Consider the following 15474-nt stretch of genomic DNA (forward strand, 5'->3'; position numbering starts at 1 on the left):
TCCATATATATGTGTTAGCATATGGTATTTGTTTTTCTCTTTCTGACTTACTTCACTCTGTAGGTGAAGTACTCTAGGTCCATCCACCTCACTACAAATATCTCAATTTCATTTCTTTTTATGGCTGATTCCATTGTGTATATGTGCCACATCTTCTTTATCCATTCATCCGATGAGGGACACTTAGGTTGCTTCCGTGTCCTGACTATTGTAAATAGAGCTGCAATGAACATTTTGGTGCATGACTCTTTTTGAATTATGGTTTTCTCAGGGTATTTGCCCAGTAGTGGGATTGCTGGGTCGTATGGTAGTTCTATTTTTAGTTTTTTAAGGAACGTCCATACTGTTCTCCATAGTGGCTGTATCAATTTACATTCCCACCAACAGTGCAAGAGGGTTCCCTTTTCTCCACACCCTCTCCAGCATTTATTGTTTGTAGATTTTTTGATGATGGCCATTCTTACTGGTGTGAGATGATATCTCATTGTAGTTTTGATTTGCATTTCTCTAATGATTAACGATGACAACCTCAGACTTTGAAAAGCAGCTTGAAAGAAATTTTTTTGGACAAGGTAATACACACACGGTACAAAATTCACGAGAAGCCTTTTCTTTTTTTCTTAATAGCTGCATCAGCACGTTGATTTGTCAGATTGTTTGCTTATACAGATAACACATGTTGGTTATGAGAAATTTAGACAGTAATAGGAAGAGGTGGGGCAGAAAGCCACCCACTATAAATATCCCTGCAGGGCAGATTTAGGATGAGGAAGTCTGTTGGTTGTGGTCAGATCTCTATAAGAGGTGAGATGCTGAGCTGGGGGATGTGGCATGTTGGTCTGGTTCCTGGCACTGGTTGCTTTTGAGAGAACCCCTTTTCCTCTCTGTGTCTCAGTTTCATTACCTGTAATCTGGGGATTTGTGGGTTTCTCAGGCCCAGGGTAAAGGAGAGACTCGGGGCTCTTTGCAATCCTCAGTGCTGAGTATCACTTCCCTTCCAGGCAGGGTGCCCAGTCCACCCAGGATGAGGTCGCCGCATCTGCCATCCTGACTGCCCAGCTGGATGAGGAACTGGGAGGTACTCCTGTCCAGGTGAGCCCATTGTGCCTCGGGGCCACACCCTGGGCCCTGTCCATCTGTTCACTCATCTATCTGACTGTCCATCATTCCATTCATCCACCCATCCTTTCAGCAAACATTTATGCAGGGGTCTGACACTGCGTCTGCAGCCATGAACACACAGATCCCATCCCTGCCCTGCCCTGAGCTGCTGTGATGTGGTTTACAGTCTAGGGGGGAGAAAGATGTTCAGCAGACATGCAGGTGAAGGTTGGACAATCACACATAACGACGTGTGCAGTGAGTGAAAATGATAAGACACGAGAGGAGCAGGAGAGGCAGTGTGGTGGTTTAGTTCAGAGGATGGACATGGAGCTAGCCTGCTTGGGTTTAAATCTAGTCTTCACCTCTGGGCAGCCTTGGACAGGTCACTTAGCCTCTCTATGCCTCTGTGTTCTCAAACTGGGGTTAATAACAGTACCTATCTCACAGGATTGCTGTGAGGATGAAGAGTTAACATTTGTAAAGCATTTAGAGCCATGCTTGGCCCATAATAGACCCCTTATACAGGTGTGTTAAGTATAAGGACACATACATCCCAAGTAGGAACTAATTGGATTAGACAGGGCCCCCATCCAGGGAGGGAGTTTTCAGCTGGGACCCAATGGTTGAGTAGGAGTTAGCCAGGCATATTCCAGGTAGAGGGAAGGGTACATGTAAAGGCCCTGAGGTGGGAGGGGGCACTGGTTATTAAAGCGAGGGGAGGGTGCCACGATAGGAGCCTGGGGAGATGATCAGAGGGACCAGACCACCCAGAAACCACCGTGAGGATGTTGACCTTGACCCTGAGAACAAGGGGACGTTGCTAACATGGTAAATGTAACGTGAAGGGATTCATGGGTTTAAAAGGTTGCTCTGGCTACAGTGTTGGGCCCTGGAGGGCAGCAGGTGGGGGAGACATGGGAGAAGGAGACAGAATCCTCCTTTCTCTATCCTACCCTTGGAGTGAGCAGGGCTCTGGATTCAGATTCGGGGTTGGTGCCTTGAACTTTGACCACGACAGTGGGATCCTCTGGGTCCTGGAGGCTGGGTGCCGGGCGCCCAGTGGGATGGTTACTGCCTCAGCTCATCCCAGCATCAGCCTTACGAGTAGCGTTCTTGGCCCCATTTCACAGAGGAAGAAACTGAGAGGTTGAGGCCCGTGCCTGAATTCTCGCTGTCAGGGCGGAGCTTGGATCTGAGCTCTGACCCAGCAGTGGTGGCCCACGTTGGGAAGTGACTACAATACCCCCGACCCACACGTGCGATTGTCTTCTAGATTTAGCTAGCCAGGGTCACAACTGGGATCCGAAATGAAATGGGCACACAGGGCAGAAGCAGATGTGATATATCTTAGACCTCCTTGCCCTCTCCCTCCCACCACTGAGCCCTTGACTGCAGTCTGCTTGTGGGGTGCACTGGCTGTGCAGGAGGGGTCTCTCCAGATCTGGAAGGCTCTATTCTCACCACTCTGCCAGCTTTCATGCCTGAGGCTGACATCACCATCCTGGAAGAAAGTGCACGAACAGTCCCTGTGCTTCCATTTAAGGGAATATTTGCAAACGTGGGCTCTCTTGGTTCTTGGACTAGACTCAGGCTCAGCAAGGCAGGGCCTCGTGGGAGGGGAGCGGCCGAGGCAGTGCCCGGGGGGCCTCAGGCAATAGTGCTGTGTCCGGCCTTCCTGGAACTCCTGTTCCCCTGCCAGCCCCTGTGTGCTGTAGGGTCATGCACCACCCGTGCACAGACCCAAGTGTGACGGCCTTATTTGAGGGGTGAGCCCAGGCTGTGCTGGCTGCAGGGGGTGGCGGTGAGCCTGGTGTCGTACAGGACTGACGTTCCCACCCCCTTTCCTGACTTGCTCTCCTGTCTCCCTCCCAGAGCCGTGTGGTCCAAGGCAAGGAGCCTGCTCACCTCATGAGCCTGTTTGGCGGGAAACCCATGATCATCTACAGGGGTGGCACCTCCCGCGAGGGTGGACAGACAGCTCCTGCCAGTACCCGCCTCTTCCAGGTCCGGGCCAGCAGTTCTGGAGCCACCCGAGCTGTTGAGGTAATACCCAGGCCCTGGACCCCAGGCAGGATTGGCCTCTCTGAAACCTCCCAGGCTTGATGGGGAGATCTCCGGGCATGGGATTGGGTGGGTTTGGCTGAGGGGTTAAGAAGCAGCTTTTTGTACCTTCCTGCCCTGGCAGCAAGATTGTATGTCTTAGATTTCCCCTTGTTTCAAGAAATGCCCATTGCCCCTTGCATACCTTCCATAACGGGCAGCTCACTACCTCACAGGCAGTCCATTCTTCACAATCCGGACATTGTTCTTCATTACGTTCCAGTTGGCTGCTCTCCCTTTCATGGTGGAAGGTGCATATCTATTGAGCAGCCTAGAGAATGGGACTATCACCTTCTTTGTTCTGGGCGCCCAACTTCTGTTAATGCAGCCCAGATTTCTAGAATCTCCTTGGCTAGCCACAGTGCACTAATGACTCGTGGGAGTCAACTAAGGCCCTCAGTGCCCAAAGTCTGTGTCCTCAGCTCTGATGGGGTGTGTGCTCTTCCAAGCCCTCACCTGAGAGCTGGTCCTGCTGCAGCGTCTCCTGGGCTACGAGGAGGGGGCTGAGGACATTTTATCTGGTTCCTGATTAATCGAGGACTGCCCTCCCAGGTGATCCCCAAGGCTGGCGTGCTAAACTCCAACGATGCCTTTGTCCTGAAAACCCCCTCCGCCGCCTACCTGTGGGTGGGTACAGGAGCCAGCGAGGCAGAGAAGACCGGGGCCCAGGAGCTGCTCCAGGTGCTTCGGGCCCAACCTGTGCAAGTGGCAGAAGGCAGCGAGCCAGGTAGGTGCAACGGGTGGAGGGGCCTCTGCTGCTTCTGGGGATGCAGCTGTTACGTTTCCCTCCCTTCTGTCTGCTTGGGGGTTTCTATATCCTCCCCCCTCTCCTGAGCACCTGTCCCCTAATGTGCGTTAATAAAAGTGAGTTAGGGAATTCCCTGGCGGTCCAGTGGTTAGGACTCTGCGCTTTCGCCACAGGGGCACGTGTTCAATTCCTGGTCGGGGAACTAAGATCCCGCATGCCACAGCGCTACCAAAAAAAAAAAAAAAAAGTGAATTAGATGAAAATGAGGGCTATGGTCAGTGAGAGGGAGGCGTCCACGAATTAGAGAAAGGAGAGCTCGGTGTGGGCTGGGGCAGGTGGGGAAGTCAGCTGGAAGAGAGGTCACAATGCCACAAGCCTGCTTTGTTTCCAGAGCATGGGTCAGGAACACCTTTGTTACGCCAACCCTAGGTCTTTCCATTCTTACTTTTAAGCCCAATCCTTCCTGCCTGATGCTTAGCAGAAATGGGGAAGAGTAGTTCTGTCTAGAGCAGCACAGTCCACTGGAACCTTCTGAGAGAATGGACATGTTCTATGTCTGCCAGGTCCAATTTGGTGGCCACTAGTCACATGTTTAGGTTAATGAATATTTAAATGTGACTGGTGGGAAAATGCAATTAAATTTAAATAGCACATGTGGACAGAGCAGGTATAGTGGAAATGATACGTGGCGTCAGGTAAGGTGGCTTTACAGCATACTAGCTGTGTGATGTTGGGTGAGTTGCCTAACCTCTCTGAGCCTCAGCCACCTCATAGGTTGAGCGGGGATAATTATCCCCATCCCGCGGTGCTGTCGTCAGTCGCAAACAAGAAGTAGTCCTGGCTGTGTGTCCACTGCCAAGTCTTCCCTCTCTGGGCCTCTGTTTCATCACCGTCGAATCCCTCAGGCCCCTTCCTTCTTTGGCGCCCTGGGATTTTGAGATGCAGGCTGCGGATTGAGAGCAGTTTGTTGTGCTAGGGCAGGGTTTGTCCCAGGGTCTAAAGAGAAGTGCTGGAGGGGGGAGGGTGGTGTCAGTTGGTAACTGGTGTGGCCTCCCCTCACAGACAGCTTCTGGGAGGCCCTGGGTGGGAAGGCCGCCTACCGCACGTCCCCACGGCTGAAGGACAAGAAGATGGATGCCCACCCTCCTCGCCTCTTCGCCTGCTCCAACAAGATCGGACGTTTTGTGGTGAGTCCCAGCGGAGGGCAAAGGGCGCTCCCTCTGCTTGCCCCTTGGGAGGTGTGTTCCAGGGAGCGGAGCTGTTGCAGCCACAGCAGGGGCAGGGAGTGTACCCTTCTGACAGACCAGCATAGACCCATGCAGGTTGGAGGCAGCTCTGCATCTCACTCAAGGGGGCAGATAGAGCAGGCCTACCGGGGCGGGGAAAGCGGCTTGCTGGTGTGCTGTTATTAACCTCTTCCATTCCTTCCCAGATCGAAGAGGTCCCTGGCGAGCTCATGCAGGAAGACCTGGCCACCGATGACGTCATGCTTCTGGACATCTGGGACCAGGTGGGTGGAGCACGGTGCTGCAAGTCACTCTCCCTTTCTGAGCCTCCATTTTCTCATCTGCAGAATGGGCATGGTGGTACCTACCTTGCATAATCCAAACTGATGAGAGGTAGATAAAACCTCCTTGCCAACTGCAAAGCACCATGTAAATGCAAATCAGACGACCAGGGTTATTTCCAAGGCCTTAGGGGAGCCTGAACTCTTCCTTTAAATCTGTTGGTAAAGAAAGTTGAACTTTGCAGCATGTCACGTGCAGGCATAAACTGTCCGGGGTGTCACCTAGAAGTAAACATTTCCCTGTCCCCACAGGGCTTGCATTCTCGTGGGGGGTGGCAGTCCATAACCCCTCCTATCAAGCTGGCTTCTCCCAGAGTTGTCAGGATTAGAGATAGCAGCCATGCAGGTGTAAGACTCCCCTCGACCCGCAGGGCTGTTTCTTGGGCTCCCCAGTTGGAAGATCAGTACCAAAAGGTTTGTGGTTTAGCCGTTCAGCTGCTGGCAACTTTGTTCCGTTTACTACTTAATCTGTACGTTCATCTGTTTTTCACTCACTCAGCCAACATTTATGAAGCACCACTGTCTTCCAGGCAGAATGCTGTGATGCTGGGAGTCCTGTGATGAGCAGTACAGTCACAATACCTGGTGTTGCAGTAGGGAACACATTTGTAAATAAGTGAGGGCAAGGAAGTCTGGCATTTTATTGTCTGATACCATCTTATCAATGACACGCTCTGTATTTTAGATACACATCAAAATAAATGATACATAAAAATCAGCTGGATAGGTTTTTTGGTGTAACAAGCTTGTCATAAGATTCAAGATGGTGGTAGTGGTGGTTGTTTTTATTCCAAGCCTTAGACCATGTTGGCTCAGACACACGGAGACTGGCACATAGCAGACTCTTAATGCATATTCGTTGGGTGAAGAAACCAGTGAGCATATGTTAGGCTGCTCATTTGTTGAACGAGTAAATGCCCGGAAGGGGATCATTCCTGAACTGCTAGAGAGGGGTCTCAACCTCAGTGGCTGACGGTACCTGTTAGTGAGTGAAGCAGGCTGAGCTGGGGAGACACGAAGGCATGGTGGAGTCTGAGGCAAACTGGAACTTCCCATTGAGAGGGGCAGCTGCTACTCAGCTTCGTCCTTCACGTGCAGGTGAGGCTGCCAGATCCTCCCCGTTTGGAAGGGAAGTTGGAAGTCTGGATTGAATGTAATCCGCTAGTCACTCAGTTTGTCTAAAAGCAGACCACCCCCCCAGAGAGTGGTGGGCCTACAGAGCAGGTTGGAGGTCACCAGTTTGCCGTCTCTGTTCCAAATCCTTGGAATCCCGGTCCGCGGGCTCTGTCAGCCGAGGGGGTGTCTGGTCCACACCTGGAACCTGCCGCGCTTCCTCCAGGAGCGTGTAGAGTCAGCACGCCTCACGCCATTTCATCTCGCGCCTCTCTTCCAGGTCTTTGTCTGGGTTGGAAAGGATTCTGAAGAAGAGGAAAGGACAGAAGCCTTGACCTCTGGTGAGGACCCAAGGGTGCCTGTGGGTCTGTGTCATGCGGTGGGGTGGAAGCAGCTTCCTCTGCGGGTCTGGGCGTTTGTGACGGTGGAGGTGGGGACTTTCGCATCTGTGGTCAGCCCCCGGTGAGCCCTCCCTGGGATGGTGAAAGAACAGCTCACTTTCTGCAGAAGCCTTAGGTCCCACCAAAAGGAAGCAGCAGCTAGGAGCTGCTTCAGATTCCCAGAATGCCCAAGGACCAAACTTGTCAGGATTTAGATGTGGGAAAGCAGATCCCTGGTAGCTGAGCAGATCTGATTTGGGAGCTGGAAACCCAAAAGCTGGTTCTTTGATATCTTCCAGTAGGGAACGGCTAGAGAAAAATGACATAAGCTTCGTGAAGCTGGAGGTTAAACTGTGACCCCCGTTCCTTCCCATGTTCCTGGGCAGGGCGGTGGAGGAGTCATGTGGGTGTCATTGCCTTTAAGGGATGGTGGTGTCCAGTGTGGGGTTGGGCCTTGGGGACAGTGGGACCAAAAACCATCTTAGGCAGGGAACCATGTCTCCTTGGCGAGGGAGACCCTAAGGATTCTTCTCCTGCCTATGTGTCTGCAGCTAAGCGGTACATCGAGACAGACCCAGCTAATCGTGATAGGCGGACCCCTATCACCATGGTGAAGCAAGGCTTTGAGCCTCCCTCCTTCGTGGGCTGGTTCCTTGGCTGGGATGACAACTATTGGTCTATGGATCCCTTGGACAGGGCCCTAGCTGAGCTGGCTGCCTGAGGAAGGCCCCACCCTGTTACTGGTCAGTGCCTTTCAGAACTGTCCATCCCGCAAGGAGACCTTACAGCGAGCAGGGCCACTCTGGTGTGTGTGTGTGTGTGGTGGTTGTTTTGTTTGTTTGTTTGCTTTTTTACAGTAGCCAAAAACAGCCCTGCAAAAATTCAGGGTGCTTGCAAAATTGTCTCAAGTATTTGTGCTTTTGGAAATAATTGAATTCAATAAAAAGCTTTTTGAAGTGTGTTACCCTGCTGTGGCTCATTTGTCCTAGTCATTGTTCTGAGAAGGGCCCGAGTGGGGCGGGGGGTGGGGGGGGGCGGGGGGGAAGGGGGAGGCATGGCTTGTATCTGTGAACCAGTGAGTGAGTTTCATTCACCTCGTGTGTGAATCACGGTGCGCTTTGAAGCAGTGAGGTGAAAGGGGTATAGATTGTACTGGGGTAAAATGCTTATGTGGAAGGAAATTGGGAGGGAACCAGGAGGCTGGAGAGCCATCAGACTGAGATGCAAGTCTGACCCCGAGTGAAGGAGGGAGGAAGAGGGGTTGGGTGGATGCATCTTAGATGGCCGTGGAGTCCAGCAAGCTTCAGCAAAGCTTTTGGGGAGTCCTTGAGCCAAAGTAAAAAAAAAAAAAAAAAAATTGAATGTAGAGTCCCATTTTTGTTATTATTTTTTATTGTAGTAAACTATACATAACATAGTATTTTATCACTTTGACCATTTGCAAATGTACAATTCAGTGGCACTAAGTACATTTACAATGTTATGTAGCCGTCCCCACTGTCTATATCCAAACCTTTTTCATAATCTCCAACATAAACTCTGTGCCCATTAAACAATAACTCCTATTCCCCCCTCCCCTCTGCCCCTGGCAACCTTTCTTCCACTTTCTGTCTTCATGAATTTGCCTATTCTAGGTACCTCGTATAAGTGGAATCATGCATTTGTCCTCTGTCTGCATAATGTTTTCAAAATTCATACATTTTACAGCACGTGTAAAAATTACATTCCTTTTTGTGGCTGAATAATATTCCATTGTGTGTATATGCCACATTTCATTTATCCATTCATCCATCGATGGACACTCAGGTCATTTCCACCTTTTGGCTATTGTGAATAATGCCGCTGTGAACCTTGGTGTACAAATATTTGTTTGATTTAAAATGTTCTGGAGCCCAAGTCAAATCAGCCAACGAAGGATGTGAAGGTCTCCCAGGGGTGGGGTGTGTCTTATCTCCCCACTACACTCAGTCATTGGGAGGCCTGGCCTTGGAACACTGTCAGTAGAAGTTCAAAGCCAGCAGCTGGACCCCTGAGTCACTTACATTCCCTGTAGGAGAACGTGGGCAAGGTACCACACCCTGTAACATCTGCCTGCATCTTCCTCGCTTCCTCTGGTTCCTCCCACGAGTGTTTCTGCTGACATGAGGTGCTCCTGGATGCTCCCGAAATTTGCAGCCTTTGGGGTGTGGAAGAGGGACTTCCTCTGTGCCCCACTTGGTCCCCCAGACCCTGACTCTTCGCTGATGCTCCATTTGTCATGAAGTTCCTCTTAGATGTCTCCATGAACTTATGTCTCTAAACCTTTTCTCCATGGAGATCCCAAACCAGTCCAAGGAACTGCTGGGAGACAGATCCCCTTCCCTCCCCTCTATCCTTCTGGTCTTTTCTCTCCACGTTTTCCCCTTTTTTGTTCTATGCCTCTCCCCCACCCATCCCCATCAACTTACAGAGGGAAAACTCGTTCATAGGACCGCGGAAGAACAGAAACCAGTGTGAGGGTTTATGTGGTGGGATGGGTGTGTGTGTGTTTACACTGCTGTTTCCAAAGCTGGCTGATCACACTAATTGCCCAGGGAGTTTTTAAAACCGTAAATTCCCTAGGGGCCCTACCTCAATAGAGTCTGATTCATCGCAGAAGTGACGGGAGTAGTGGGGAAGGAATTTTCCAGGTGAAACATGGAGTGGTGGGGAGTCAGGTCATCTCAGGCAGGGTATGGAGCTATACAAAGATGGAGCTCTGAGGGAGAATGTTGTACTCAGGGACAGACTGCAGCCCAGGGGGCTGGAGCAGAAGGTGGGAAAGCAGAGAGTTCACAGAGGGCCTCAAATGCCACGCTGAGGGGTTTGAACTTGATCTTGTAATGCCTACCTCTACTCCAAAGGGCCACTTTCATGGTCAAAGCTATCAACTTGACAAATGCAAAGTTCTGGAACAAAGGCAGCCTTTACCACCTCAAGGTTGTAGGGCCTTCACTAGAGGAAGGTGGAGGCTTGTCTAGACAGAGCCAGCTCGCTGTGGAAGGTCAAAGGCAGGTGAACCTGCCATGCATTCTTCATTTCCAGTTATTGGCATTCAAGGCAGTTTATTGGCCAACTTCGGTTTATTGGTGTCTGTAGCTTGAGAGAGAGAGGTCTGCCTACTCTGAGAAAGGAAGTTGTCTGAGGCAATAGAGTTGCTTGGACTCCATATTTTTTTCTCTCAAAGACAAAATAATGAGTCAGGAACACTATCACTTCAACCATATAGTTTTATCTTCCTAACGTTTTTTGAGAGACGTTGGATTCCATCGTCTACAATGGAGAAGTCATTGTGAAATGCCATGACAGGTGCCCAGGGGGCATCTCTTGGAAAGAGGTTGGTCTGGGCTTGGATCCTGAATCCTATCTTGGACAATTCAGTTCAACAGATACATATTTATGCCAGGCCGTGTGCAAGGCACTAGGGATAGGACAGAAAATTTCTGTGAGCCTCAGCTTCCCCACCTGCAAAATGGTAATATTGTATTCATATAGTACCTAACTGGAGGTGGTACAATATAGGGGCTGAAAGTGGGGCTTTGAAGTCAGACCTGGGTTCAAATTCTAGCTCCACCACAGCTACAATCAGCAGTGTAGTCTTACTTCAATTCTTTGTAGCTTCCTTAGCTGCAAAATGGGAATAAGAACAGAGCCTACCCAACGAAGACTTTTATGAGATCATGCTTAATACAATACCTGGCACATAGTAAATGCTCAAAAATGGTAAACATGTTATTATTTGGTAAAACCAAAGAGCCTAGTCCACAGCAGGACTTAGTACATAACCATGGAGGTAAAGACCCACTACACTGTCGATCAGACAGGATATTTTTGGCTGTAAGAAGTGGAAAACCGACTCAAATCAAATTAAACCATAAGCACACTTATATGCTCTCATAAATGGTAGTGCAGAGTTTCGGGGGCCATCTCGGTTGACTAAACCCATTGGGTCTGTCTGGGTTTCTTGTTGATTCTCTTGGCTCCGCCCCTCCCGATCTGGTACTGAAATACCTGTAGGCGTCCTGTCTGTCACACCCGTGCATGGCAACGCCCAAAGGAAAAGATAAAGGATTGTTTTGAGAAGTTCTCCCAGAAAAGGGAGGCGGAACTATCCCCCAGTCCATAGAGAACCTCTCCTCAGATCTCAAGAGCCCGTATGGGGTTACATGACCATTCCTGACCAAATCATGGGCTGGGGGATAGAATTATCAATAATAGCCAGTTAAATTCATGACAGGAGCTGGGATTGGATTCCTCTTCCCCTGAGATAAGAGCTCTAACGGGGAGAAACCTAAAGTCATGGTTCCTAGGAAGGAGGAAGGGGGTAAATGGACACTGGGTAGACAGCCATTTTGTGGGAGACTTTTTTGGAGTCAGATGCTAAAAATAATAATGAACGGTAATGGTTCCTTACGGTTTTATGACGTCTAGTAATTTTCAGAGGGCTTAATTTCCAACCTGTTTTTTTGTTTTGTTTTGTTTTTTGTTTTCAGAATCTTTGTGGGAAGATTCCCAGCCTCCATTATGGTTACTAAGTTTCTAGAGCTTCCTGAAATCTGTTAGTTGTTTCAATTTCCTTTGTCAACGAACTCTGGCTATAGGGTGGATTGAAAAGGGCTGCCTCCTATTCGCAAGTGTGACTCCTTTAGGCAAATCTCAGCCTGATCTGAGCCCGGAGCTGCTGAAATTGGGGAAGATCTTAAAGATCATCTATCTAGTCCAAAGGTTCTCGAGTCTTTGGACAGGCATGGCGGTGGGGTCAGAGGATCATCTGTCTAGTCCAATGGTTCTCGAGTCTTTGGACAGGCATGGCGGTGGGGTCAGAGGATCATCTGTCTAGTCCAATGGTTCTCGAGTCTTTGGACAGGCATGGCGGTGGGGTCAGAGGATCATCTGTCTAGTCCAATGGTTCTCGAGTCTTTGGACAGGCATGGCGGTGGGGTCAGAGGATCATCTGTCTAGTCCAGTGGTTCTCGAGTCTTTGGACAGGCATGGCGGTGGGGTCAGAGGATCATCTGTCTAGTCCAGTGGTTCTCGAGTCTTTGGACAGGCATGGCGGTGGGGTCAGAGGATCATCTGTCTAGTCCAATGGTTCTCGAGTCTTTGGACAGGCATGGCGGTGGGGTCAGTGCACCTCTTAAAGTTGTGCACAAATTTGTGCTTATAGCTTCCAACAGTTTCTCTAAAGGTCTGAGACCCAAACAGGTGGAACTCAACTTCTTATTTTACAGGTGAGGAAAATGAGGCTCAGAAAGGAGCATGACCTGAGGTCACCTTACACGTTAAGGGTGTAGTGGGAAAAGCATTAAGAGCAGTGACTTTAAAATTGGGATCTGGTGGTGCAGTGATTGAGAGTCTGCCTGCCAGTGCAGAGGACACGGGTTCGAGCCCTGGTCTGGGAAGATCCCACATGCCGTGGAGCACCTAGGCCCGTGAGCCACAACTACTGAGCCTGCGCGTCTGGAGCCTGTGCTCCGCAACAAGAGAGGCCGCGACAGTGAGGCCCGCACACCGCGATGAACAGTGGCCCCCGCTCGCCGCAACTAGAAAAAGCCCTCACACAGAAACAAAGACCCAACACAGCCAAAAATAAATAAATAAATTTATTTAAAAAAAACAAAAACAAAAAACTGGGATCTGTAGAATTCTATGAGGTGCTTCAGTGATTTTACAAAGGTTTGATTCAAATTCCGTTTTTAAAGTGGTAACAAATATCACAGACACTTGAAATTGAATGTAGAGCCTAATTTAAGGCTGTAATTGCCTTTTGTAACTCTGATTAATTTTTTTCAAAACAGCCTCATCGATTGACATTAAGTAAATGTTATAAATGTGGACTTAAGAATTTATCCTGATAAGAGGCATTTTAAATCTTTTACTTTATAGTTTCCTTTGGAAAAAGAAAAAAGGGGGTTGCTGCTAAAAAGAAGTTTGAAAACAGGTGGTTCACCATTTACTAGCTAGTAACCTTGTGAAGCCCGGCGTGGTGAAGCTCACAGAGATAATAAAGTTTAAAAGGCCACGAAACTTCAAAGATCCATGGAACCCTGGTTTCCTCCCACTCAGGCCAGCGTGTTCTAACAATGTTGTGGTTACCAACACCCAATCTACTTACTTCATTTGGACCGAAGCCTAGATCTGATGGTCCAAAACTAGAGTTTAAGGCCTGCTTGGGTATGAATGCAAAGTTTCACAAGTCAAATGAACCTTGACAGTCTTGAAAAGTGATCTACATATAAAAAGGCTGTGGGTGGTGGTGTGTATATGAAAGTGGAGGAGGCAGGCACTGCCTCACCAGGATACATTCAGACAACTTAGGAGTCTTTGGAGTTAGAGCCACGTTCAAATGCCGAGTCAGCTCCTCACTACCCATGTGACTTTGGGTAACTTTTAACCTTTGAGCCCCAGGGTCCTCATCGATAAAATGGCTAAAAATATGTCTCATCGAGCTGTTTTTTTTCTTTTATAAACATTTTTATTTATTTATTTGGCTGCATTGGGTCGTCGTTGCTGCGCGTGGGCTTCCTCTAGTTGTGGCGAGCGGGGGCTACTCTTCGTTGCGGTGTGCGGGCTTCTCATCACGGTGGTTTTTCTTGTTGCGGAGGACAGGCTCTAGGCTCGTGGGCTTCAGTAGTTGTGGCATGCGGGCTCAGTAGTTGTGGCTCGTGGGCTCTAGAGCACAGGCTCAGTAGCTGTGGCGCACGGGCTTAGTTTCTCTGCAGCATGTGGGGTCTTCCCGGACCAGAGCTCGAACCCGTGTCCCTGGCATTGGCAGGTGGATTCTTAACCACTGTGCTACCAGGGAAGTCCTTTTTTTTTTTTTTAAGTTTTTTTTTGATGTGGACCATTTTTAAAGTCTTTATTGAATTTGTTACAATATTGCTTCTGTTTTATGTTTTGGTTTTTTGGCCCCAAGGTATGTGCTCTTAGCTCCCTGACCAGGGAATGAATCTGCACCCCTTGCATTGGAAGACAAAGCCTTAATCACTGGACCGCCAGGGAAGTCCCTCATCAAGTTGTTTTGAAGATGAAATGATAGAATGTATGTATAAGTATTCAAGCACAGGGCCAGGTACCTAGTGCTCCACAAGCGGTAGCCATTAGTTCAAGATGGTTCTTTGAAGGTTGGATGTGGCAGGTAACACCCATTAGTTTTATATCATTTATTTCTCTTTTATTTATTTATTTTTTGCGGTACGCGGGCCTCTCACTGTTGTGGCCTCTCCCGTTGCGGAGCACAGGCTCCGGACGCGCAGGCTCAGCGGCCATGGCTCACGGGCCCAGCTGCTCCGCGGCATGTGGGATCCTCCCGGACCGGGCCACGAACCCGTGTCCCCCGCATCGGCAGGCGGACTCTCAACCACTGCGCCACCAGGGAAGCCCTATTTCTTTTTAAGTAGGGGGTATGCCAGTGTGATTAGCTGGGTGACAGTAAGAAGTGAGGTCCTGTCCTGTTTGGATTAAGGCAAAGGGAAATGAGCCCAGCCAAGCATTCAGCGATCTCAAACTCCCCAGGGAAACTGCAGGCAGGTACACCAGAGGGAGCCAAGACATGAGAGACGGCAGATGGACCACGGCCTCTCCTCCTCCTCTGGCCCAGGAAAAGCACACGGAAGCCAAAGCGGCTAGTCCAGGACTGGAGGAACTGATGTGCCGCTTCTGAAAAATGAAATCCACATACACGAAATGCAGGCAGAACCAGACTCACCCAAAGAAAACTCTCACCCAAAGAAAATTAGTAAAAGTGCACAGTTTATTATGTACAGCATTGGAAAGGGAGGCCACCTGGAAAAAACTCTCGTACTAACACTGTCATCCTAGAGCTCCTTCTATGCCTCCTCCCTCCCAGGCAATTTAATTCCAACCTTTTGGACTATGAATCCACAAGGCAGAAGGGCGAAGGTTGTTTGGTATCTGGAGATAAGACTCCAGGAACGGAAAGCACTGAACCTCTAAGTCTGACAAGAGATTTTCAGCCAGGATATGTGGTTGTCTCCTGGTCCTCAGTGGTCGAGGGTGAGCCACCTCACAAAAGAGACAAAATCATTATTTAAAAATTCAAAATATAAATGCAGCTTGAGTTCCAAGCCAGAATGCTCTGTATATTGTATATCTAATGAACTCAACCAGGCACCTGGATCCACGGTGGTTCAAGGTTTTGTAAAATAACCTTAGAAATGGGCTGTCGGGAGGGGACTCTCGTAGGCTGGGATTTGACAGAGTGACCCAGCTAAGGACAGATATGAAGGGCAGCTTTGGGTAAGGAAGCTGCTATTCTTAGACTTTTCTAGGTGAACTCAGAGCTTCAAAGAGGAAGTGGTACAAATGTCACCAGGCGGCTTTCCAGACCAACAGAAGAATGCCAGGCTACTTGGCTTCACAGGCATTTGTGAAATGGAAGATGCGTCTTAATATTACAGCAGTGGTGGTTCAGAAGGGCTGAC

The 15474-nt window shown here is 49.3% G+C and overlaps 1 protein-coding gene across 6 annotated transcripts in view; it reads left to right on the forward strand.

Moving 5' to 3' along the window:
• GSN (gelsolin) overlaps nt 1-7971 on the forward strand; it is a 56706-nt gene extending 48735 nt beyond the window's left edge. For all 6 annotated transcript variants that reach the window (XM_065878788.1, XM_065878784.1, XM_065878785.1 and 3 more), the window contains 7 exons: nt 1002-1092; nt 2977-3147; nt 3757-3931; nt 5015-5139; nt 5385-5462; nt 6913-6973; nt 7564-7971. In XM_065878788.1, coding sequence (XP_065734860.1) covers nt 1002-1092; nt 2977-3147; nt 3757-3931; nt 5015-5139; nt 5385-5462; nt 6913-6973; nt 7564-7733 — 871 coding nt within the window. In that variant the 3' untranslated portion in view covers nt 7734-7971. The remainder of the gene's footprint in view (nt 1-1001; nt 1093-2976; nt 3148-3756; nt 3932-5014; nt 5140-5384; nt 5463-6912; nt 6974-7563) is intronic.
• The last annotated feature ends 7503 nt before the right edge of the window (nt 7972-15474 follow it).

This window comes from Phocoena phocoena, chromosome 6 (genome assembly GCF_963924675.1).
Source record: "Phocoena phocoena chromosome 6, mPhoPho1.1, whole genome shotgun sequence".
In the NCBI taxonomy this organism is placed as follows: Eukaryota; Metazoa; Chordata; class Mammalia; order Artiodactyla; family Phocoenidae; genus Phocoena; species Phocoena phocoena.